Raw genomic sequence first — 25,350 nt, forward strand, 5'->3', positions numbered from 1 at the left:
TGCGCTGCGCTCAGAAAACGCACCGGCGTGTAGCCCTATTGTCGCACGTCCCAAATGTATAACTTTCATATCTCTGTGACTGATTGGGGTCGAGTTATGCCTTACTATTAAGTCTCTACAGGAACAAGAGCACATGGGACTATGGCTGCCTTTCCCAGCTTAAAGCCATAAAGTGCTCAGTGAAGGTTGCTGGCACGCTGGTCTCACATTACAGCTGTATAGCAGAGGGGAGGGAGGGGGAAGGTGAAATCACACAGAGGCACATGCAGGCAGAGGAAGTAATAAGAAATTCTTCCTATTTCCTGACACTCCTAAAAATCTAAATTTTAAGTTTTATTATTGTTAGTATTTTATAAATCCTTCTTTGGTTTTCAACACTTCCTGAATCCTTCTGGACATGCCATCGATCAGATTCAAACATGAGTCTCCCGAAATGTGATCTCAGCTCTTTTCTACATGTTCCCACAGTTGTTGCACACTGGTCGCCTGACTTGGGTTTGTATGCAGTTTTTTCTCTACCCAATAGTGTTAGATTGGGTGAGGTCTGGAGACTGGCCGCCATTCCAGCACCTCTTCTTCATTGTCATTGAACCATTTCTTCTGCAATGCTTCGTGTTGTAGTCCTGTTGGGTCACTATGTTGTCTTTTTCATACCCACAGTACTTGAGGGTACAAAGTAACTCATCTTGTACGATTCTCACATATAGCTCAGCATTGAGACCACCATCCATCCTTGTCAAGTATCCAACTCCTTTAGCTGTGAAACAATCTTATATCATCAGGCTTTATTCACCGAACTTGACAGTTCCTTCAATTACTCAATTTGTTAGCCCCTTGTTTCTTCCAGACCCATTTGCACCTTTCAGAACATTGTTACCCTTTTTTACCCCCCCTTGATGAGCTCATGTGGGGGCTGGCTGTGCATTGTGCTGGGTCTTTTAGAATTTTATGACTTCCTCAACTTACAGGATATCTTTGACCCCCCCACCCCCACCCCTCCTCCCGAAGGTCCCATGCAGGAGATAGTTATATATTTTTATTGTGCTTTTACCATTACATAGAGATCAAACATGAGCTGGTTTGCATCATCTGTCAGATCATTATTAAGTTGGAGGGGTTCTAGTGGCCCCACAGCGATGTGAGTGAATGCGTCACATCCGTCCCATCACTACGAGGTCAAAAATGTATCTCCCGTAATTATAGGATCTATGCAAACCCCAATATACCTATCCTCCCTTTCCTGGGAAGCCATTCTTCTCCTCCCTTTCCTGGGAAGCCATTCTTCTCCTCCCTTTCCTAGCAAGCCATTCTTCTCCTCCCTTTTCTGGGGAGTTATTCTTCTCCCCCCTTTCCTAGGAAGCCATTCTTCTCCTCCCTTTTCTGGGGAGTTATTCTTCTCCCCCCTTTCCTAGGAAGCCATTCTTCTCCTCCCTTTTCTGGGAAGCCATTCTTCTCCCCCCTTTCCTAGGAAGCCATTCTTCTCCTCCCTTTTCTGGAGAGCCATTCTTCTCCCTTTCCTGGGAATCCATTCTTCTCTTCCCTTTCCTAGGAAGCCATTCTTCTCCCCCATTTTTGGGGGATCCATTCTTCTCCTTCCTTTCCTGGGAATCAATTCTTTTCCTTCCTTTCCTGGGAAGCAATTCTTCTCCTCCCTTTTCTGAGGAGCCATTCTTCTCTCTTTCTTGGGGTGCCATTCTTCTCCCTTTCTTGGGGATCCATTCTTCTCCCTTTCCTGGTAATCCCTTCTTCTCCCCCCTCTCCTAGGAAGCCATTCTTCTCCTCTTTTTCTTGGGGATCCATTCTTCTCCTCCCTTTCCTGGGGATCCATTCTTCTCCTCCCTTTTCTGGGGAGGCATTCTTCTCCCTTTCCTAGGAAGCCATTCTTCTCCTCCCTTTCCTGGGAAGCCATTCTTCTCTTCCCTTCCTGCTGAGCCATTCTTCTCCTCCCTTTCCTGGGAAGCCATTCTTCTCCTCCCTTTCCTAGGAAGCCATTCTTCTCTTCCCTTTCCTGGGAAGCCATTCTTCTCCTCCCTTTCCTAGGAAGCCATTCTTCTCCTATATGTAAACAGATCTCGGCCTCGTTGTCTGTTTTGCCCAGCTGAAATCGTGATTTAATTTCCTGTCCAAAGCAGGAGGTCTGTGCTTCAAAGGTTCTTTTAATTAGTATCTCTCTCTCTTCCCCAAATGTTCAATGTGAGGCTTACTTCAAAATCAGTTGAAGTGTCAGTTCTCCTCCAGTTATAAGTATTTTCCCCATATGTTTAATGTGAGGAGGACATGTCTTATGGTTGTCCTTGGTTCCTATGACATTACACAGTGCTCAGCATAAGTCAGTACACCCCCTTTGACAAGTAACATTGGAATCAATATATCACTGGACACAAGAAGTTACATAGAGATCAAACATGAGCTGGTTTGCATCATCTGTCAGATCATTATTAAGTTGGAGGGGTTCTAGTGGCCCCACAGCAATGTGAGTGAATGCGTCACATCTGTCCCATCACTACGAGGTCAAAAATGTATCTCCCATAATTATAGGATCTATGCAGACCCCAATATACCTATCCTCCCTTTCCTGGGAAGCCATTCTTTTCCTCCCTTTCCTGTGGAGCCATTCTTCTCCTCCCTTTCCTGGGAAGCCATTCTTCTCCTCCCTTTCCTGGGAAGCCATTCTTCTCCTCTCTTTCTGGGGGATCCATTCTTGTCCTCCCTTTCTTAGGAAGCCATTCTTCTCCTCTCTTTCTGGGGGATCCATTCTTCTCCTCCCTTTCTTGGGAAGCCATTCTTCTCCTCTCTTTCTTAAGGATCCATTCTTCTCCTTCCTTTCCTGGGAAGCAATTCTTCTCCCTTTTCTGAGGAGCCATTCTTCTCCTCCCTTTCTTGGGAAGCCATTCTCCCCCCTTTCCTCTGAAGCCATTCTTCTCCCCCCTTTCCTAGGAATCCATTCTTCTCCTCCCTTTTCTGGGGAGCCATTCTTCTCCCTTTCCTGGGAATCCATTCTTCTCTTCCCTTTCCTAGGAAGCCATTCTTCTCCTCCCCTTTCTGTGGAGCCACTCTTCTCCCCCCCCCCCTTTTTTGGGGGATCCATTCTTCTCCTTCCTTTCCTGGGAAGCAATTCTTCTCCCTTTTCTGAGGAGCCATTCTTCTCCTCCCTTTCTTGGGGTGCCATTCTTCTCCTCCCTTTCTTGGGGATCCATTCTTCTCCCTTTCCTGGGAATCCATTCTTCTCCTCCCTTTTCTCGGGAGCCATTCTTCTCCCCCCTTTCTTGGGGAGCCATTCTTCTCCTCCCTTTTCTGGGGAGCCATTCTTCTCTTCCCTTTCCTAGGAAGCCATTCTTCTCTTCCCTTTCCTAGGAAGCCATTCTTCTCCTCCCTTTCCTAGGAAGCCATTCTTCTCTTCCCTTTCCTAGGGAGCCATTCTTCTCTTCCCTTTCCTAGGAAGCCATTCTTCTCTTCCCTTTCCTAGGAAGCCATTCTTCTTTTCCCTTTCGTAGGAAGCCATTCTTCTCTTCCCTTTCGTAGGAAGCCATTCTTCTCTTCCCTTTCGTAGGAAGCCATTCTTCTCTTCCCTTTCGTAGGAAGCCATTCTTCTCTTCCCTTTCCTAGGAAGCCATTCTTCTCTTCCCTTTCCTAGGAAGCCATTCTTCTCTTCCCTTTCCTGTTGAGCCATTCTTCTTTTCCCTTTCCTAGGAAGCCATTCTTCTCTTCCCTTTCCTAGGAAGCCATTCTTCTCTTCCCTTTCCTGTTGAGCCATTCTTCTTCTCCCTTTCCTGTTGAGCCATTCTTCTTCTCCCTTTCTTAGGAAGCCATTCTTCTCTTCCCTTTCCTAGGAAGCCATTCTTCTCTTCCCTTTCCTAGGAAGCCATTCTTCTTCTCCCTTTCCTAGGAAGCCATTCTTCTCTTCCCTTTCCCGTGGAGCCATTCTTCTTCTCCCTTTCCAAGGAAGCCATTCTTCTCCTCCTATGTGTAAACAGATCTCGGCCTCGTTGTCTGTTTTGCCCAGTTGATATGGTGATTTAATTACCTGTCCAAGGCAGGAGGTCTGTGCTTCAAAGGTTCTTTTAATTAGTATCTCTCTCCCTTCCCCAAATGTTCAATGTGAGGCTTACTTCAAAATGAGTTGAAGTGTCAGTTCTCCTCCCGTATTTTCCCCATATGTTTAGTGTGAGGAGGACATGTCTTATGGTTGTCATTGGTCCCTATGACAATACACAGTGCTCAGCATAAATCAGTACACCCCCTTTGACAAGTAACATTGGAATCAATATATCACTGGACACAAGAAGTTTCCACTTTCTGACAATTCTGAATTTCATAGAACATTTCCCCCGTAACAGGACAGTGAGGTTATAATAAAACTCTCTGTAAAAGCGGTGGTTTTCCTCCAATTAGATGGTGTAGAAATGAGTACACCCCCCATCACTAACTGCTCCATCTAGTATTCTGTGTGACCTCCATGATGTGTGAGGAGGCACCGAGGCTGCGAAGTCTGGAAGGAGTGAGGTGGCGACATATTACATCGTAGATGGCAAATTTATAGTAGAAATGTAATTCTCGGTTATTAATCCACAGAGAAAACTGTGCGGAAATTCTTAAACAACTTTATTTCTAGATACTCAATAAAATGAGGATACAATAAATTACATATGAAGCGTAAGCTACAAGCGACTCGTGCTCACTGCCTGAGAAGGCGCCAGAGACTGAGGCCTTCCCATAGTCTGAGATCCGGACTACGCCGCGTCACCCTCTGATCTCCCGGGATCACATTACTGCCTGTGTACACGCTATGGAGACTTCACTATATGGATCTACTTATAGATGGATCTACTTATGATCTATGGATCTACTTATGATCTATGGATCTACTTATCGATGGATCTACTTATCTATGGATCTACTTGATATGTGAATTTACTTATATATTTATCTACTTGATTTGTGGATCTACTTATGTGGATCTACTTACGATCTATGGATCTACTTATAGATGGATCTACTTATGATCTATGGATCTACTTGATATGTGAATCTACTTATATATGGATCTACTTGATATGTGGATCTGCTTATATATGGATGTACTTATGATCTATGGATCTACTTATATGTGGATCTACTTATGATCTATGGATCTACTTATAGATGGATCTACTTATGATATCCTATTATGGATCTACTTCCGATACATGGATCTACTTCCGATACATGGATCTACTTATGATCTATGGATCTACTTATAGATGGATCTACTTATATGTGGATCTACTTATGATCTATGGATCTACTTATAGATGGATCTACTTTTGATATCCTATTATGGATCTACTTCCAGTACGTGGATCTACTTATGATATGTGGATCTACTTATATATGGATCTACTTCTGATATCCTATTAGATCCGTATGCACAGATTGACCCCCGTTGATTACATATTTTGTCTAGGATAGGTTTATGTGCGAGCTTCTGTTGATGGATGTGTGTATATTCCTATGTTTCTATATTACCCCCCCTTTCTTCTTGCCTGGTGTAATAGGAGCCTCTGTTGATGGATGTGTGAAGTCCGTGTTCGGTGTCCGTGCCCCAACAGTAGCTGTTCGGTACGGACGTCGAACTTTACTGTTCGGGTTCGCCCATCTCGAATTATGACTTTCTAGTATAAGTTTTAGTTTGTTTGTGCATACTTCCCATCCAGTCTCCAAGACTATGGTTTCCAGTCCCTGAGTTCCCTTTTATACGGCTTTCAGTGCCACTGCTTACTGGCTGATTCTCCTGGACATCTCCTGTCTGCCTGCAGCTTCCATGGTTTTCAGACTCTACAATTACTCTTGAGTTCTGTCTGTTACTAGTTCCTGGTATTCTAGTAACTCTGGTGTCCGGCAGTTTCCACAATGTCTCTAGCCGCCTGCAGCTTCCATGAGGTTTAGATTTTCTTGTTAATCCAGAGTTTTATTTGCTGCCTGACTGCAGTCTACATGATGCTTCCTGTACGCCTGCTATCTCCAGTCCTTGAGCCTCCAGTCTGCCCGCCGTCTTCAGTGTCTCTACAATCTGCCCGCCGTCTTCAGTGTCTCTACAATCTGCCCGCCGTCTTCAGTGTCTCTACAATCTGCCTGCCGTCTTCAGTGTCTCTACAAACTTTTTCATGTCTTCTGTCCGTATCCTGCCCCATGGCTCGTTTGCCAATCCGTACCTTGAACCCGGACCTTGGGCTTAGATGATTTACCTTTCTCTGACACCAGCGACTCATGTGTCCTTACGTAAGGGCATGGCCCCCACCATGTCTCACTGTAGGCTGCGTGCAGTTTTCTTTGTCCTCTTCTCCATTGTGACGCCATTTCTTTAGATCTCATCCTTCCAGAGTCCCGGTGTCTCCATACTATCTCCATACTTTCCAGCCTGGGCCCCCGGCACATTGTAGGCGTCTTTTTTGTGCATGGCTTTTGGAGTGGATCCTCTGTGGACTCCCCCATGCTGTTGTTCCTCTGCAGTGTGCACCGGATTGTGTGCCCCGGTTCGGCTCTCTGGTTTAGATGACTGCTGGGATCTTATATGTGAATTTTCTTCCCTTTTCATCAGAACACGCTCCTGTTTCGGTGGTGACTTCTTGGTCGCCTGAACTTTTCTGTGAGATGCTGCATCTCCGTCTATCTTACATTTTCTGTCACTTTTGCTACAGTTTCTGACTGATCAGTGAGGCTTTATGATCTTCTTGCAGCCGTCACATTTTTTGGTCTTGTGACATTTCTCTTCCATGTGGTGCCATTGCTGACAGCATGTAATGGGGGTTTTCTGTGTATCTGCCTCCTAAATACGCCCGTTGTCTGGACACCGGTGTAATCAAGGTTTAACCTGACCTGACGGGATCTCTTGGAAATTAACATTTTATAGCCTAAAGTTTAGCTTTGCCTCTAAGGCTTCTTTCACACTTCAGTTTTTTGGCGTCAGTCACTTCCGACATAATGACGGATCGACGGATCCGTCACAATAGTTGAAAAAACGGATGTAACGGATCCGTTTTTTTGACGGATCCATTACTCGGGGGTTGTATATACTTTTTGAAGAATGCGCAATTGAAAAAAATTGAAAAAACGGATTGGGGCGACGGATCCGCCGAAATGACGGTCGCGACGGATCCGTCGCCCATAAGTGGCCATTCTATGAAATGACGGACGCGACGGATCCGTCGCGATCCGCCATTTCAACGCAGACAAAAAACGTTGCAATGACCGTCAATGTCTAGATGACGTCCGCCAAATTTTGACGGATCCGTCGCATGACGGATGGAACGGACGACCATCCGTCACAATCCGTCGCTAATTCAAGTCTATGGGGGAAAAAACGGATCCGTCGGAAAAAAAACGGATCCGTTTTATGAGGAAAATGGCGGATTTAGACTGACGCCAAACAACTGAAGTGTGAAAGAGGCCTAAGACTTTCATTGGGGTGTACTCATATTTGAAACATTGTCTTGAATGAATTCGTTAGGAAAGTTACTTTTTTGGGTGCAGAATAACAAATCTTGTTTGCACTTAGTGGCCGAGATTTTTGCAGCGTTCTGCCGTGCGATGTCCTGTAGAAAATGTGAATTCTGAATGGTCAGAAAATCCTTAGTATCCTATCTGCTGGGGTGTACCCATTTATGCTGAGCACTTATGTATGACTAGAGCCGCCTGTGCCAGTGTGAGGAGTCGCACAAGACTGGTGTGAACACAGTCCTGCTGATCTCCCGCGGGGTGGCGGACCACCTGAGACACCATGTCTGGTGGATTGAGCCTTCAGGGAGCAGGTTTTCTGATAGCCCAGTCTCTCGGCTCCTAAGGATTCCAGATTACTGGACTTGTTCAGTTTCCAGCCTCTAGGCCCGGTTTCCGCTGTCTCAGTTGCACTGTTGGAATAGCTGCATTGTCCAGTAGGGCAGACTGGAAATCTGAGCCCTCCTCAGTGATGAAGAGGTTAACCTGGACTCAGAGTGGCGGTCTATAATCAGAGCCGCGGCCCCCGTCTGTGCTCGTGGGAACAACTATTTCTCTGGACTTGCTGCAATTTTGGGCGCTTTCCGCCATTGTTCTGCCCCACTTATTTCCCCAAGAGGAAATGTCTCCCAAGAGACGAGCTCAGAGCGGCCGCCGGCTACAGAGCAGTCGCCTTGTGGCCGCTCATCAGTTGAGGCGTGATTGTGTACGGCAGTAACGAGGGGGAGGGCAGGCGGACCTTGCTGCTCCGCTGATTGCCAGCGTCTGATGGATTGCCCAGGATGTCATTTTCTCGGCGCAGTCTCATCAGCCGTATTATTGCTGTCATTACTGGAGATGTTTTCATGTTTTCCTCCGGTGTGAAGCGTGTCGCGGTCTCTTCATCGCACAACAGATTACAGCAATTTTCTGCCAAATTTCATTACGTTCTGGTGCTGCGGCTGAAATCGCGGCACTTTTATAAACCTTTCTCATGTCCCCGTACATTAGCGCCGCGCTCCTTATCACCCTTTGTTGACCCCAGGAGTAGAATTCCTATAGATGCGGCCGGGAACGGCGCAACTGACGTCTCTGACTGCAGGCGAGACCTGACGTTTCCCGCTGAGCCCCAGGCAGGGAAGAGGGCTTCTGGACACTCAAATGTGTGTGGTTCAGTCTCTGCAGTAAATTGAGCATTTCCACAATGCAGTTGTGATCTGCAGGGCGTCGTTGTGGCACTGTGCTCGTATAACTGCGCTCTGCAGGCCCCTCGTTTCACTAGAACTGACTTGTATTACGCATCGTAGTCTGTGGGGCCTGTAGACCCGTCATTGGTGGCAAGTGCAGAAGACCTGGCAAAATCATAGAACACGTCTGCCCCTTGTGAGCAGGAAGCCCTCATTGTCCCGCGTGACCGCCACTTGCTGACTGCCCTCCTCTTTATTTGGCCCACTGCCCCCTCTTTATTCTTCTGACTTTTTTCCCCTCTTTATTCTTGCATACCCCTATTAGCGCTGTGATAATAAACCTGGCGGTGTGAGCGGCCCGGACGCTGTTGGCTCTTGTTGCCGGAGGTAGATTCCGTATATTGATTTTTCATGTCTGGCCGCTGCCGATGTCTGGCCGCTGCCGATGTCTGGCCGCTGCCGATGTCCGGCCGCTGCCGATGTCCGGCCGCTGCCGCTGTCCGGCCGCTGTCGATGTCCCGCTGCCGTCGATGTCTGGCCGCTGCCGTCGATGTCTGGCCGCTGCCGTCGATGTCTGGCCGCTGCCGTCGATGTCTGGCCGCTGCCGTCGATGTCTGGCCGCTGCCGTCGATGTCTGGCCGCTGCCGTCGATGTCTGGCCGCTGCCGTCGATGTCCGGCCGCTGCCGATGTCCGGCCGCTGCCCGGCCGCTGTCGATGTCCCGCTGCCGTCGATGTCTGGCCGCTGCCGTCGATGTCTGGCCGCTGCCGTCGATGTCTGGCCGCTGCCGTCGATGTCTGGCTTCTGCCGTCGATGTCTGGCTGCTGCCGTCGATGTCTGGCTGCTGCCGTCGATGTCTGGCCGCTGCCGTCGATGTCTGGCTGCTGCCGTCGATGTCTGGCTGCTGCCGTCGATGTCTGGCTGCTGCCGCCGATGTCTGGCCGCTGCCGCCGATGTCCGGCCGCTGCCGATGTCTGGCCGATGCCGTGCCTGCTTCGTGCTCCGGATCCTTTGCTCTCTAACTCTCTAATATATATCCACATATATCTATGCAGGTGTGAATACTTCTACACGACACGTGTACAGCCTGGGGCATGTCCCTGTGCAGCTCTGATGATGCAAGTACCACCGCACATGCGCAGGTCTGATCAGGGACGCGGTGCGTTTCATGGTGGCGGTGCCGTTCTTCTCGACCGTGTGACGCCGCAGCCTGTGTTGTGCAGAGCCCTCCTGGGAAGAAGCTCTGCGCACAGCAAGCACAATATTCGCCATCAGCGGTGCCTCGTCTGTATTTATGTACACGTGTGATGATTTCTGCACTCACACACTGCAGCAAAAAGTCAGCGAGACCTGAGCATAGTCTCTGCCGCTCACTGAGTGCATTCATTAGTAGTTGACTCCCGCTAATCCCCCCGATATCCTGCGCTGCCCGCAGCACGGGCCGGTCAATGTCTCCTCAGACTCTGAGGCCGTGGGCGGACGTCGTCACAGCTAGAGAATGTGACGGGCGCCCACTCGTGGGGGGATTATGGACCAGCGGGGGGTGCTACACGCACTGCAGGCCGACCTCCATACATAGAGCTGGCTTATTGGGGAGACCTCAGGAGGAGAAGAGACCCCCGTCACTCTGCACTCCGGGCACAGTGGTGCCTTTGTGGTCGCTGACCCCGGCGGTCGCGCTCAGCATCTCATGGCTTCTTCTGTGTTTCCTCCTCTGATAGTTAAACAAGGAGAACAAGAACCTGAAGAGGATTAGCATGATGTACATGGCCAAGCTGGGGCCGGAAACCGTCAGCAAGGAGATCAGCCTGGAGCCCGACCCCGAGGAAGACGGGGGCTGCACGAACCTGGACTGTCAGCACAAGCTGAAAGGTAGAGGCATCGGCGGATATTATAAGGCAGGAGGGGGCTGGTCGGGGGCGGTCAGCGGACCCCGGGGTGTAATATACAGGGGGGCGGTCAGGGGTCACTATAAGGCAGGAGGGGGCTGGTCGGAAGCGGTCAGCGGACCCTGGGGTGTGATATACAGGGGTGGTCAGCGGTCACTATAAGGCAGGAAGGGGGCTGGTCGGGTGCTGTCAGTGGACCCCGGGGTGTAATATACAGGGCGGTCAGCAGTCACTATAAGGCAGGAGGGGGCTGCATAGGGGGCTGTCAGCGGACCATGGGGGGTAATATGCAGGGGGCAGTCACAATATGGCAGGAAGGGGGCTGGTCGGGGCAGTCAGCGGATCCCGGGGTGTAATACACATGCAGTCAGCGGACCCCTGCTGCCGTTTAGCGGCCCCTCTAATTCCCCCGATATAATATTCTCCTCTCTTAGATCTTCAGGATCGGATCCTTAGTGTTGAGGACGAGAAGACGACGATATCCCGAGATCTGGAGGAAATCCGCTGCAAACTACTGGAGCTCATGGAAGAGGTGAGTGCGGTGCGGGATGTGGGGTGTGATGAGCGCCGGCGCCCCGAGATACAGCTGTATACACAGCACTGAGGAGAAGGGCGGGATGATGCAGGCCCCCAGTATCAGTGTCCGAGGACCGCCTGTCACCTCCATCATCAGTATCTTGTGACCGCCCATCACCTCCATCATCAGGATCTGGTGACCGCCCATCACCTCCATCATCAGGATCTGGTGACCGCCCATCACCTCCATCATCAGTATCTGCTGACCGCCCGTCACCTCCATCATCAGTATCTGCTGACCGCCCGTCACCTCCATCATCAGTATCTGCTGACCGCCCGTCACCTCCATCATCAGTATCTGGCGACCGCCCATCACCTCCATCGTCAGTATCGTTGCGCTGTGAATCTTTTTCCTTCTTTTTCATCAGGTGAACGCCACAAGAAAAGAGAACATCGCTCTGAATAAGGAAACATTCGACCAGCGAAAACTCCTAGAGAAGTGCAACCGAGGTGAGCTGTGCCGTATTGTTATCTATGGGGAGTGCGGTATGTGGAGCGGTGGAGGTGAGCTATGCCATATTATCTATGGGGAGTGCGGTATGTGGAGGTGAGCTGTGCCATATTATCTATGGGGAGTGCGGTATGTGGAGCGGTGGAGGTGAGCTGTGCCATATTATCTATGGGGAGTGCGGTATGTGGAGCGGTGGAGGTGAGCTGTGCCATATTATCTATGGGGAGTGCGGTATGTGGAGCGGTGGAGGTGAGCTATGCCATATTATCTATGGGGAGTGCGGTATGTGGAGGTGAGCTATGCCATATTATCTATGGGGAGTGCGGTATGTGGAGCGGTGGAGGTGAGCTATGCCATATTATCTATGGGGAGTGCGGTATGTGGAGCGGTGGAGGTGAGCTATGCCATATTATCTATGGGGAGTGCGGTATGTGGAGGTGAGCTGTGCCATATTATCTATGGGGAGTGCGGTATGTGGAGCGGTGGAGGTGAGCTATGCCATATTATCTATGGGGAGTGCGGTATGTGGAGGTGAGCTATGCCATATTATCTATGGGGAGTGCGGTATGTGGAGCGGTGGAGGTAAGCTATGCCATATTATCTATGGGAAGTGCGGTATGTGGAGCGGTGGAGGTGAGCTATGCCATATTATCTATGGGGAGTGCGGTATGTGGAGGTGAGCTGTGCCATATTATCTATGGGGAGTGCGGTATGTGGATCGGTGGAGGTGAGCTATGCCATATTATCTATGGGGAGTGCGGTATGTGGAGGTGAGCTGTGCCATATTATCTATGGGGAGTGCGGTATGTGGAGCGGTGGAGGTGAGCTATGCCATATTATCTATGGGGAGTGCGGTATGTGGAGGTGAGCTATGCCATATTATCTATGGGGAGTGCGGTATGTGGAGCGGTGGAGGTAAGCTATGCCATATTATCTATGGGAAGTGCGGTATGTGGAGCGGTGGAGGTGAGCTATGCCATATTATCTATGGGGAGTGCGGTATGTGGAGGTGAGCTGTGCCATATTATCTATGGGGAGTGCGGTATGTGGATCGGTGGAGGTGAGCTATGCCATATTATCTATGGGGAGTGCGGTATGTGGAGGTGAGCTGTGCCATATTATCTATGGGGAGTGCGGTATGTGGATCGGTGGAGGTGAGCTATGCCATATTATCTATGGGGAGTGCGGTATGTGGAGGTGAGCTGTGCCATATTATCTATGGGGAGTGCGGTATGTGGAGCGGTGGAGGTGAGCTGTGCCATATTATCTATGGGGAGTGCGGTATGTGGAGCAGTGGAGGAGAGCTGTGCCATATTATCTATGGGGAGTGCGGTATGTGGAGCGGTGGAGGTGAGCTGTGCCATATTATCTATGGGGAGTGCGGTATGTGGAGCGGTGGAGGTGAGCTGTGCCATATTATCTATGGGGAGTGCGGTATGTGGAGCGGTAGAGGTGAGCTGTGCCATATTATCTATGGGGAGTGGTATGTGGAGGGGTGAAGGTGAGCTGTGCTATATTATCTATGGGGAGTGCGGTATGTGGGGCGGTGGAGGTGAGCTGTGCCATATTATCTATGGGGAGTGCGGTATGTGGGGCGGTGGAGGTGAGCTGTGCCATATCTATGGGGAGTGCGGTATGTTGGGCGGTGGAGGTGAGCTGTGCCATATTATCTATGGGGAGTGCGGTATGTGGAGCTGTGGAGGTGAGCTGTGCCATATTATCTATGGGGAGTATGGTATATGGAGCGGTGGAGGTGAGCTGTGCTGTATCCTAGAGGTTTTTTTTAATCCTTTTAAATAGTGATCAGTATTGGAGCTATGAAATTTTAACTGCAAATGTTTTGGGGCGCGGGGATCGGTCTGGGATGTCTCGGGACACGGTCAGGATTTTCGTGAGGTGCAGTGGTTCATTGGAGACATCTCGGAGCGCGGGTGTCAGTCTGGGATGTCTATGGGCACGGTCAGGGTTGTCTCAAGGCATGGTGGTCCATCGGGGCCAGCTCAATGCACGGGGGTCCGTTCTGGAGATCTCTGGGCGTGGGGGTCTATCGTAGACGTCTTTGTACGGAGAGTTGGGCAGGGACATCTCGAAGATCCGTTAAGGATGTCTCAGGGCACGGGGAGTTGGGCAGAGACCTCTCAGGGCGGGGGTGGGGTCAGGCAGGGACGTCTGGGGGCACGGGGGTCCGTCATGGACATCTGTGCGTGGGGATCTACTATAGACATCTCTTGGCATGGAGGGTCGGGCAGGATCATCTCAGGGGTCCGTCAGGGATGTCTTGCAGTGCAGGGAGTCAGGCAGAGTCCTCTCGGGGCACGGGGTCTGTCGAGGACGTCTCTGGGCATGGGAGGTTGGTCAGGGACGTCTCGGGATGTGGGGATCCATCAGGGACATCTCGGGGCAGAGGAAGTCATGCAGGGACTTCTCTGGGCGCCGGGGTCCGTCATGGATCTCTCTCAGCACGGGAGGAGTGGCAGGGATGTCTTGTGGCATTGGGGTCTGTCGTGGACATCTCGGGGCGCTGGGGGTTCATAGAGAATGTCTGAGCATGAAAGGTTGGTCAGGGATGTCTCAGGGCGCGGGGGTCCGTTGAGGACATCTAGGGGGCATGGGAGGTGGTTGCAGGGACATCTCGGGGCATGTGAAGTCATGCAGGAACTTCTCTGGGCGCGAGGGTCTGTTTTGGACGTCTTGGGGATTGGGAGGTTGGTCAGGGACATCTCGGGCGAGGGGGTCCGTCGAGGATGTCTCTGGGCATGGGAGGTTGAGCAGGGATGTCTCGCGACGCGGAGGTCTATCGGGAACGTCTATGGACACAGGAGGTTGGGCAGGGACAGCTTGTGCTGGGGTCTTTCGAGGATGTCTCTGGGCATAGGAGGATGGTCATTGATGTCTTGGTATGCGAGGGTCCATCAGGTACATTTCGGGGCACGGGAAGTCATGCAGGGGGTGTCTCTGGGCATGGGAGGTCGGCAGGGACGTCTTCGGGCGCTAGTGTCCGTTGAGGACATCTCGGGGCATGGGAAGTCATGCAGAGACTTCTCTGGGTGGCAGGGTCCATCGTGGACGTCTCTGGGCACGGGAAGTCAGGCAGGGATGTCTCGGGGCTAGGGGGTCCGGCGAGGATGTTTTTTTGGGGCATGGGAGGTTGGTCAGTGACATCTCGGGGTGCCGGTGTCCATCGTGGACGTCTCAGGGCTCTGGTGGTCCGTGGAGGACGTCTCTGGGCATGGGAGGATGGTCAGTGATGTCTTGGTATGCGAGGGTCCATCGGGTACATTTCGGGGCACTGGACGTCATGCAGTTACGTCTCTGGGCATGGGAGGTCGGCAGGGACGTCTTCGGGCGCGGGGGTCCGTTGAGGATATCTCAGGGCATGTGAAGTCATGCAGAGACTTCTCTGGGTGCCAGGGTCCATCGTGGACGTCTCTGAGCACGGGATGTCGGGCTGGGATGTCTCGGGGCGAGGGAGTCCGGCGAGGACGTTTTTTTGGGGCATGGGAGGTTGGTCAGTGACATCTCGGGGTGCTGGTGTCCATCGTGGATGTCTCGAGGCGCTGGGGTCGGTCGGGGACGTCTCTGTCTCTGCTCTGTCTGTCTCTTCAGATCTGGATTTGCTGCCTCTTCCCTTCTGATTAGTAATTAGAGTGTATTGAGCGCAGCGAGCGCGGTGTCCTGATTGTAATCACCGTGCGGGGGCGCAGGCTGCGGCCGGTGGGGGGGCACGAGCTGCGGTCGGTGGGGGATGCTCTGTTTGGTTCATCAGTTAATGGGATTAGAAACTTACGCTAATTGTAGCGTTTAAACTAACGAGCCGCTGAATGTCAGGAGGAGCGGCACCCCCTCTCATTAGTGCCAGCGTCGCTCTCGCTGCCGGGGGAGGGGCGGCCACTTTCTCTGCCATGATCCTCCTGCTGTTCAGAGCGGATTCTCGCAGCCATCACCTTGTTCTGGTGTCACAGCCGGGGCCCTTGTCCCATTACAGATGGAATGTCCGTGGTGTCAGGGGCTCGGCGCCTCTTCTTCCCGTGCGTGTCAAGATTGTGTAGGGAAAGCTCGTATCCCGCAGCCGTGACCCGGACTCTGCAGCCGGACCGACGATTCTTGTATTTTTACATTTTTCACTTCATTTAAAAAAAAAAAATTACCAAAACCAAAGTGTGAGCGAGCAGTGACCTCCGATCACAAGACAGGCAGGAAAATTGTGGTCCAGTGTGATTCCCATCACTCCCCCTGCGGGTCTTTTCCGGCCCCCAGTGCCTTCTGGTCTTTCTGTGCTCGCGGGTAGTTCCCAGCCCTGGTGCCTGCGGTTCGTCCTCGGTGCTTGCGGTTTGGCGTCGGTGCTTGCGGTTCGTCCTCTGTGCCTGCGGTTCGTCCTCTGTGCCTGCGGTTCGTCCTCTGTGCCTGCGGTTTGTCCTCGGTGCCTGCGGTTTGTCCTCGGTGCCTGCGGTTTGTCCTCGGTGCCTGCGGTTTGTCCTCGGTGCCTGCGGTTTGTCCTCGGTGCCTGCGTTTTGTCCTCGGTGCCTGCGGTTTGTCCTCGGTGCCTGCGGTTTGTCCTCGGTGCCTGCGGTTTGTCCTCGGTGCCTGCGGTTTGTCCTCGGTGCCTGCGGTTTGTCCTCGGTGCCTGCGGTTTGTCCTCGGTGCCTGCGGTTTGTCCTCGGTGCCTGCGGTTTGTCCTCGGTGCCTGCGGTTTGTCCTCGGTGCCTGCGGTTCGTCCTCGGTGCCTGCGGTTCATTCATTGTAATAAAATAAATAGCACTTGATTGACTTGTGCACTGGAGCATTTATTGTCGTACTACAAGTGCCAGCGGTTCATCAGCAGCCGTCCTTAGCGGGTGCTGTTTGTGGGACTAGGATCAGGTTTCCGTATGTTTCATGATCGGACTTTCTCCCGTGGTTTTTGGTCATTAGCTGCTGTAGCCCCTGTATAATTCAGTATAACAAAAGTCCGCACTCCCAGCCTCCACTGACACTGACCCGTCAGACTGTGGAGACCCTCGTGCCTCAATCAGTGCCTTCCCCCTCCCACCAGTCCTGTAATGAAACACAGACAGGCCTAGAAGGGTTGAATCAGGTCGGTCACAGTTTATTAATGACATAAGCAGAGAAAGGCAATTTCATGTCATAACGGGCTCATCGCTGAGGGCTCTGTCTGCGACCGACAGGTGAGCCGGCCGATGAGCGGTTACGAACTTTTGCCCTTCTCCACATCTTCCAGCATGGAGGATCATGTGTATGACCTACACAGGACTCCGGCTCCCCCCATCAACATTAGGGCCTGTTCAACTCCATCTTGGAAGACGGACAAAAATATGTTGTGCCCAATGTCCATGAGGTGAATTCCATCTGGTCTCAATAGTGGTGAGTTATCGCCTTCCAGCTGGTGGTGATGAACCACAATACCACATTTACCCCTCACGAATTTCGCCATCCGCACATTGATCTTTCTCCTTGATTGCTCTATGGCTTTTGTATCTCTTGCGCCGCGCCAGACGGCTCGTGGTGCTATCTCTGACCACACCAATATCATATCCGGGAAGAACTAAGGTCAAACGTTCAATGTCTGTCTTCATTGCTACATAGAATTCAGCGTGTATCACTAATATCACCAGCCCTTTGGCCTCCTGGAGATGTCGACTATCTCTGGGAACATCTGTTGCCATTGGAGGCCTCTGATACCTCTCCAGTTGACCTCTAGTCTCGGGAAGCCTAGATTTTTTCCTCCTGGGCGAAGCTCGGCCCTTTTCACCGCCCAGTAGACAAATCAATGTCCTAATATCTAAACTGTGGGCTTACAGGCACCTGTAAGAGACAAGATGTGTTACTTCAGCAAATCAGGTCTTATATGTCTGGCGAAGCATGCAGATTTCCAGCGGCCTATTCTCTACACTTCGGCCTCCGATACTCCTCCCTAGCTGCTTCGGTGGCTGCTCTGATTCGGAAAGAATGGGTCTTGTATTCCTTTGGGTTAAGCACTGCTTGAAAATTGCCTGAAATTGATACTTGGTAAGAGGGGACCCGTCTGTGTGTGAGAGAAAAAAAATCTGCTTGTGTGTCTTAATACCGCGTAGCGTTGGACTATTTTATAGTTCACTAGGACCCAGGTACCTCTACCGGTGGGATCGCAGTTGGCTTTTTGTGCGCGAATGGGCAAAGCGTCGCTGCATATGACTAAGTCCTCGTTGATTTAACCGCCTTCTGACGCTGTTTTTGACCACTGTAACAACTCGCTAATGCGTGTCATGCCGAAAAAAGTGATAGCGAAGGCTGCTGGTATGAGGATCGCCTCGTATTGCGACGCGCATACCAATGGGGATATTGAAATAATGTCATGCAATAATCTCAATGAAATAGGGCAACGACATTCCTGACTCGGTTGAAGCCGTTTCCAGCCTTTAATGGCTTGTCTGATGAAAAAAACTTTGTCCGCCCACCCCGTTAGTTGAAAGGAAAAGGCTGTTCCCGATAGTTGCCGTTGTGCCGATGTTCCCGACGCCCCTCTTTCCATGACCCGAATCAGGAATTCCGTTGTCACTTCTCATCTCGCTCTTTCGCACTTATCGACTGGCCTACCCTGAATTAGGGAGCACCACTCCTCCCAAGCCTTACCATAGACCCGCCAGGTGGCCGGTGTAATGGAGACGCGGATTAATGGCATCAGTGATTGGCCACTGTGTCCCATAGGGATGGAGGACACTGGACAGAAGATGGTTGCACATTGGGGAGAAGGACTCTGAAGGCCTGCCAATCGGAAGATAAGAGTGAGTTAACGAGATCTTCGTCTACATCTGCCACTAATCTGGCTCGGCACCCTTTGTTGTGTTTCAGGCACAGTAGTGCTAGCCGGTGTAAATGAGCGAGTGCGGGCAAGGATGCAGAAGACATATGGCTTAAGCTCTTTGCGGTAGTTGGATTTTTCGTTTGAAATCGAAAGTTCAGAAATGTGGACAATGTCCCCCATAACGCCACCGATGATACTATTGTGAAAACTTCTAACAGTGCAGGATCGCGCCCACAGCCTGATGTAGTCCATAGCTCTGGCCAGCTGCCTTTGCACCACTGCCTTTTGTAGGTTGCTGCAAAACCCTCTGTTACTTCCTCCTACCGCGAGCCCCAGGTCCTTGCTTGACATCTTTTGCCATGACGCAGGTATGGCCGTTGTAGAACTGTAGGAATGTTTTCCGGACTAGTAAGTCTGCCTTCAATGAGCGAGTGATCCTAATTCTATGGCCAGGCTGGGAAATGCCCTTGGTTGCCAGTGATAATTGGCGAGAGAAGGCTCTACCGACCGGCATGACGTGGCTGGCGGATGTCAGCAGACCCAGTAAGGCCTGCATCTGCTGGAGGGTGACCTTTTTACCGCACAGAAACCTTCCACCATCTGCAGTGTTTTCTGTATTTTTTCTGCTGGTAAGTGAAAGACCATTGAATTGGTGTCTATCGCGATGCCAAGGAAAGGCAATATGTGGGCCGACTGTTTTCTCGGGTGATAGTGGAATGCCGAAATGCCGTGATATACATTTACATTTTTGGAGAAGGAAGGAGCAGAGTTTAGAGTTTTTTGGGGCCGACGAACAAAATCATCGGGGTAGTGAATTAGAGAATTGCTGCCTCTTTCATACCGGACTACCCAGTCCAGGAAAGTACTGACTACCTCGAAGTAGTGACACGAAATGGAACATCCCATGGGCCGGCACATATCAAAATAATAGTCAGCCTTACAAGCTAACAAGTGGAAGCAGTCGGGGTGCACAGGTTATAGGCGGTCTGATGTTGGTAACAGTGCGCCGGGCCCAGCTGCGTGGACCAATTCTACCGCCTTGTCGAAAGACACGTATGTCGTGGGAGCTTCCTCTGGCGGGATAGCGTCATTAATCGATTCGCCTTTTGGGTGAGACAGATGATGGATCAGATGATACTTTCCGGGTTCCTTTTAAGGAATAATGCCTAACGGCAATATTCTGATATTTTGGAAAGTCAACAATTGATAGGGGCCCGCCATTCTTCGTAGTTCAACCTCCTTTTCAAGTTTTTGGCGCAAGATTTCATGGAATTCGCGAGCGGATTTAAGATTCTCAGCCAGGGTTGGTGATCTACTGAATTTGAAAGGGATAAAAAAAAAGTCTGTAAAGCCGGAGTGTAATTGCTGTGAAGCTTCTTTATTGAGGTAATGGTTTAGTCAGGGGCCTATCGCGGTTACGCTCATGTGGTTTTACCTTGTAGGCGCTCTGTTTGCCGGATGAGTACACCGTGCCCCCCCACACACCGAACAGTCGTGTCTATATCTCCATGACGCGTGGAAGCAGCAGTTTCCCTTGTTATATAGCCTGCAGGCTACGGGTTTCCGTACAACCACTGAGCGCTGACTTGCAGCTGCGGAGTAGCTAGTGGTCGTAGCTGAAAAGGGGGGCTGCTTCTGTGACCGCATCAGTCGTAACCACACATCTGTCGCTTTAACACCCCAGCCTAGATCGGGCTGTAGGGCCAGCCGCCTGCGGAGCTCCTCATCATACCACTATCAGACATAACCGGACAGCCACCTGCAGAACTCCTCGTCATACCGCCTCCAGGCGTAACCGGACAGCCGCCTGCAGAACTCCTCGTCATACAGCCTCCAGGCGTAACCGGACAGCCGCCTACGGAACTCCTCATCTTACCTCCACCAGGAGTAACCGGACATCCACCTGCAGAACTCCTCGTCATACCTCTGCCAGGCTGTACCGGACAGCCGCCTGCGGAACTCCTCATCATAACGCCCCCAGGCGTAACCGGCCAGCCGCCTGCGGAACTCCTCATCTTGCTTCCGCCAGGCGTAACCGGACATCCGCCTGCAGAATTCCTGGTCATACCTCCACCAGGCGGTACCGGACAGCCGCCTGCGGAACTCCTCGTCATACTGCCTCCAGGCGTAACCGGACATCCACCTGCAGAACTCCTCATCTTACCTCCGCCAGGCGGAACCGGACAGCCTCCTGCGGAACCCCTCATACCTCCGCCAGGCGTAACCGGACATCCGCCTGCAGAACTCCTCGTCATACCTCCGCCAGGCGGAACCGGACAGCCACCTGCGGAACCCCTCGTCATACCTCCGCCAGGTGGTACCGGACAGCCGCCTGCAGAACTCCTCGTCATACCTCCGCCAGGCGGTACCACCATGTGACTTGTATGAATTGTATACCAGGTCTTGGTATATGTATAATTCGGAGCAGCGTTCCGGATGCTTCTGGCCCATAATGCAGCCTAGGACTGTGAACGCCTGCAGCCAGTTGTTCATTGTTTGCACTATTTGTGGTCTGTTTCTATCATACACCGCTCGCTCGTCCTCCTTTCTTTATCTATGGTCTGTTGGTCGGTTGATAATAACGACGACAATATGTCGACATAATCATTATCCCATATTTTCTGTCTGGTCTCTTGATCTATGTGTGCACTTAGTGGGCTGATTCCACAGAAAAACGCCTTTGTGCACGCTCGTTGACCGAGGTGTTGCCTTGTTGTCGGTTGAGCCGCGTGGGCAAGTCAACTGTTGAACTAGCGCCTTAATAGCTGCGGCTAGCTTATTCTCGCCTGTGTTATGCACTGCGTTCTGAACGGCGAGTAGTCTTCATTGGCTTCGAAACACTCACCGCTGTCTGCCGCAGGAGGAGCGACTCCCGGTGATGGAGGAACTCCGGCTCCCTCTTGGGCTATGGTCTGGTGCTTGACTTGGCTGGAGGCCCTGGGAGATGGGGATGGTCTCCCTGGCTGGCAGCCCCTGATGTCCCGGCGTCTCTCGTGTGCCCGAGCTGCCTATCGGGACACTCGGATGCATCGGGCCATTCCGATGTGGATGGGGAACGCCATCCAGAGGACTGAGATCTGCAGCGGCTCCTAGGTGAGCGCTGTCTGCGGCGGTAACGAGAGGAACATCTGTTAGAGGGACAGCGGGAATGATGGCGGGAATCATCTGAGCAGGATGGGGGTCACCTGCGGCGTCTGTCTGCAGGTTATGGGCCATAACTCCGTAGTTTCCAGGGGTCAGCCGGTGGAAAGAGGAAGCCACTGAGCCCGGGCACCTGAATTTGACCCCTGTAGGTGTGACTGGATGCCCCTTCACCTTTAATCATTGGTCAGTTGGGTGTCCCAATTAGTGCATCACCTGGGGGGTGGAAGGAGGAATTGGGCACTGACCGCATTTTGCTCTAACCTTAGCCATATGGGCCCCCAGTCAGAGGCACGTTCCTTATTTAGTACTGTGCCGGGGCTCAGGAGTCATGGACCCGTGTGTGTGGGTGGAGTGCAGCACTGGGGGGATCCAGTGTGTGTGTGTGGAGTGCAGCACTGGGGGGATCCAGTGTGTGTGTGTGGAGTGCAGCACTGGGGGGATCCAGTGTGTGTGTGTGGAGTGCAGCACTGGGGGTATCCAGTGTGTGTGTGTGGAGTGCAGCACTGGGGGGATCCAGTGTGTGTGTGTGTGTGTGTGTGGAGTGCAGCACTGGGGGGATCCAGTGTGTGTGTGTGTGTGTGTGTGTGTGTGGAGTGCAGCACTGGGGGGATCCAGTGTGTGTGTGGAGTGCACTCGCCGTCCTCCTCTCTTCTCATGCTCTCCTCACTCCAGGAATCTTGGATCTGTTTTATTCTCGTGATTTTGCAGCCACTGACGACTTTAAAACTCTTCATTTGCAGTTTCCATCTTGGCTGTAGAAGAATATGAAGAACTGCAGAGCAGCCTGGAGATGGAGAAGGATCTCCGAGCAAAAGCAGAGTCGCTCGCTCAGGAGGTACGGGGCAGACACCTGGCGGGCGGAGTGTAATAATGAGGTGACTGGGCGCTAATACATAATACTGGCACAGGAGGTACGGGGCAGACACCTGGCGGGTGAGGGGGGTGCTGATGTGTAATAATGAGGTGACTGGGCGCTAATACATAATACTGGCACAGGAGGTACGGGGCAGACACCTGGCGGGTGAGGGGGGTGCTGATGTGTAATAATGAGGTCACTGGGCGCTAATACATAATACTGGCACAGGAGGTACGGGGCAGACACCTGGCGGGTGAGGGGGGTGCTGATGTGTAATAATGAGGTCACTGGGCGCTAATACATAATACTGGCACAGGAGGTACGGGGCAGACACCTGGCGGGTGAGGGGGGTGCTGATGTGTAATGAGGTCACTGGGCGCTAATACATAATACTGGCACAGGAGGTATGGGGCAGACACCTGGCGGGTGAGGGGGGGCTGATGTGTAATAATGAGGTCACTGGGCGCTAATACATAATACTGGCACAGGAGGTATGGGGCAGACACCTGGCGGGTGGATGTGTAATAATGAGGTGACTGGGCACTTACTTTTCTGGCACAGGATGTACGGGGCAGACACCTGGCTTGTGAGGGTGGTTCGATGTGTAATTGTCACGGTTCACGGGGAGGATATCTTTATCCCCGCCGCTCACACTAATATGTCATGAACCGAGGTGGTTTGGTTGCCCCTGGTCCCTTCTGAAGGGGATTTATCTATATCCCAGTTCCAGTTTGGAACTTGCAGCTCTCTGGTGCCCCCTTTAATTACCCCAGGTGCAGTACCTAGTCTGACCTGAGGGTAGTCGCCAGAAAGGCTGCCTGCTATGTACTGGCTAATGGACACACTGCAGCGAGGGCGATATAACTACTCCCACTCAGGCAGGAACAATAATTATCAACGCCGCCGTCGCTACAAAGATTCCCAATTGCACAGGACAAGCTGCCACCAGCATGTTATGTCATATCAATTCATGACTGACTGTGTGCTGTGGGGGGGAAGGGCGAGCATATATCCAGATGCATCACCCCTGTCTCTCAGCAGGACCCCAGACAAAGACACGTGAAGACTGCTGCTTCACTCACTTATTTCCTAGCCTAAAACCCAGGCACACGCCCTGTGGTGACCTCACTTAGAGGCTGAAACTTCCCCTCTACTTGTGGCCACCATTTTTATGCCTAGCTTGCTGTATGAATCTCGTATACGAAAGACACAATGATCAGGATGTGCCCCACATCAGGGGGATTATTTTAAGTGTAAACACGGCGTAGTTACATGACCCGCTTACGGAGAAACCCGCTCTTTGCCCTCGTTGAGTTTAGATTCTAGCTGTTTCAGTGGGTTATAGATCTCTCGATGGACGTCTGGAATATATAATCCTTATATCTCTAGCCCTGATCAGTGCCAATATATATAACCTTGAAAGAACAATAGAAGCTCATGCTTCCTATACCAGTTTTAACCAGTACCGGGTGGGAGGGGGGAATGAGTAGTGTAGGGAGACCTGCCTTTGCTGCTCAAAGCCATAAAAATTCTTGAGGGAGGGGGAAAATGTATAGGATTTTACACACACAGGCAGAGTGGGAAGAGGTGGGTTGGAAAGGCCCACAGCGTGTGTCTGACAAGCCATGGAACTTATAGTTAGATACTCAAACGTGGCATATTCACATTATCGTGACAGTAATAATGAGGTGACTGGGCACTGATATTTCTGTCACAGGCGGGTGGATTTGTGATCATTCTATATATGTCATTCTATATAACGCTGACATGGTGAGAGCTGCTGCTGTTGTAACGAACCGTCTGCTGTGTGAGCAGGGCTGTCTCATGGTGGATGTTGGGGTTGATCTTCTGCTGTTTTTTCTTTCACTTTTATCTAGATGTATATTGAGCAGAGTTCCTTGAAGAGGCAGAGCTGCCTCCTGCTGCAGAGCATCACTCCCGACCAGCAGTTACTAAAAGCTCTGAATGAGAACGCAAGATTAACCCATTCGCTGGAAGAGGCGGAGATCCGGCACCAGCTGAAGGTGACGGCTTCGTGTGCGCCATAGAGTGCTTACCATAATGATAGTGCGCTCCATACAGTGACAGTGCCCGCGATACAGTGACAATGTGCTCCATACATTGCTCGCCATACAGTGACAGTGCAGTCTGTACAGTGACAGTGCACTCCATACTGTGCACTCTATAGTGACAGTGCATGCCGTACAGTCACAGTGCCCACGATAGTGACAGTGTGTGCCATACAGTGTTCTCTACAGTGACAGTGCGTGCCATACAGTGCACTGTATACAGTGACAGTGCGCTCCATACAGTGCTCGCCATACAGTGACAGTGCGCTCCATACAATGCTCGCCATACAGTGGCAGTGGGCTCCATACAGTGACAGTGCACTCCATACTTGAGTTTTATTGTAATGGATGAAGTGCGGTCTCAAGCAGCACAGGTGATTTCAGGAGTCACAGATCTTTCTTACAGGTGAAGGAGCTGGAGGAGCAGCTCCAGGAGGCAAAGCTGCGGAAAGAGGCGCAGAGCCTGAAGAAGCAGCTGGATATCCTGGAGGAGGAGAAGAAGGATCTGGAGTGCCGGGTGCAGAGCGCCGAGACTGCAGTGAAGGACCTGAAGCACTGTGGTGCGTGTACAGTGCCGCACGGCTGTGTGCGGGGGATTACTACTGGGGCCAGTGTACAGCTGTTGGCGGAGGTGTCGCTCTCGTTGTGAATGATGGGGTCCGGCGAGGGGGTGCTTGTGTGAGGGAAGGGTGTTACGTGGGGGGCGGCACTTGGTGGGGGAAGTGAGGATTGTTACTCGGTGAGGGGTCCTGTGGGGCTGGGGTGAGTTCCATGGTTTGTTGCTCTCGCAGCAGGTTGGGGTGTGTCGACTGGGCGGTGTATGGACCGGGGGGTGTACGGACCAGTATTGTATAGGCCGGGGCGTGTATGGACCGGGGGTGTATGGACCGGGTGTGTATGGACTGGGTGTGTATGGACTGGGTGTGTATGGACCGGGGTGTATGGA

The 25,350-nt window shown here is 51.7% G+C and overlaps 1 protein-coding gene across 8 annotated transcripts in view; it reads left to right on the forward strand.

Annotated features, from left to right (window-relative positions):
* SHTN1 (shootin 1) overlaps positions 1-25,350 on the forward strand; it is a 74,996-nt gene that overhangs the window by 17,235 nt on the left and 32,411 nt on the right. For all 8 annotated transcript variants that reach the window (XM_077257900.1, XM_077257904.1, XM_077257905.1 and 5 more), the window contains exons 5-10: positions 10,360-10,510; positions 10,962-11,059; positions 11,472-11,553; positions 22,220-22,314; positions 24,213-24,359; positions 24,811-24,964. In XM_077257900.1, the coding sequence (XP_077114015.1) occupies positions 10,360-10,510; positions 10,962-11,059; positions 11,472-11,553; positions 22,220-22,314; positions 24,213-24,359; positions 24,811-24,964 (727 nt within the window). The remainder of the gene's footprint in view (positions 1-10,359; positions 10,511-10,961; positions 11,060-11,471; positions 11,554-22,219; positions 22,315-24,212; positions 24,360-24,810; positions 24,965-25,350) is intronic.

The sequence above is a fragment of the Ranitomeya variabilis genome, chromosome 4 (genome assembly GCF_051348905.1).
Source record: "Ranitomeya variabilis isolate aRanVar5 chromosome 4, aRanVar5.hap1, whole genome shotgun sequence".
Lineage (NCBI taxonomy): Eukaryota > Metazoa > Chordata > Amphibia > Anura > Dendrobatidae > Ranitomeya > Ranitomeya variabilis.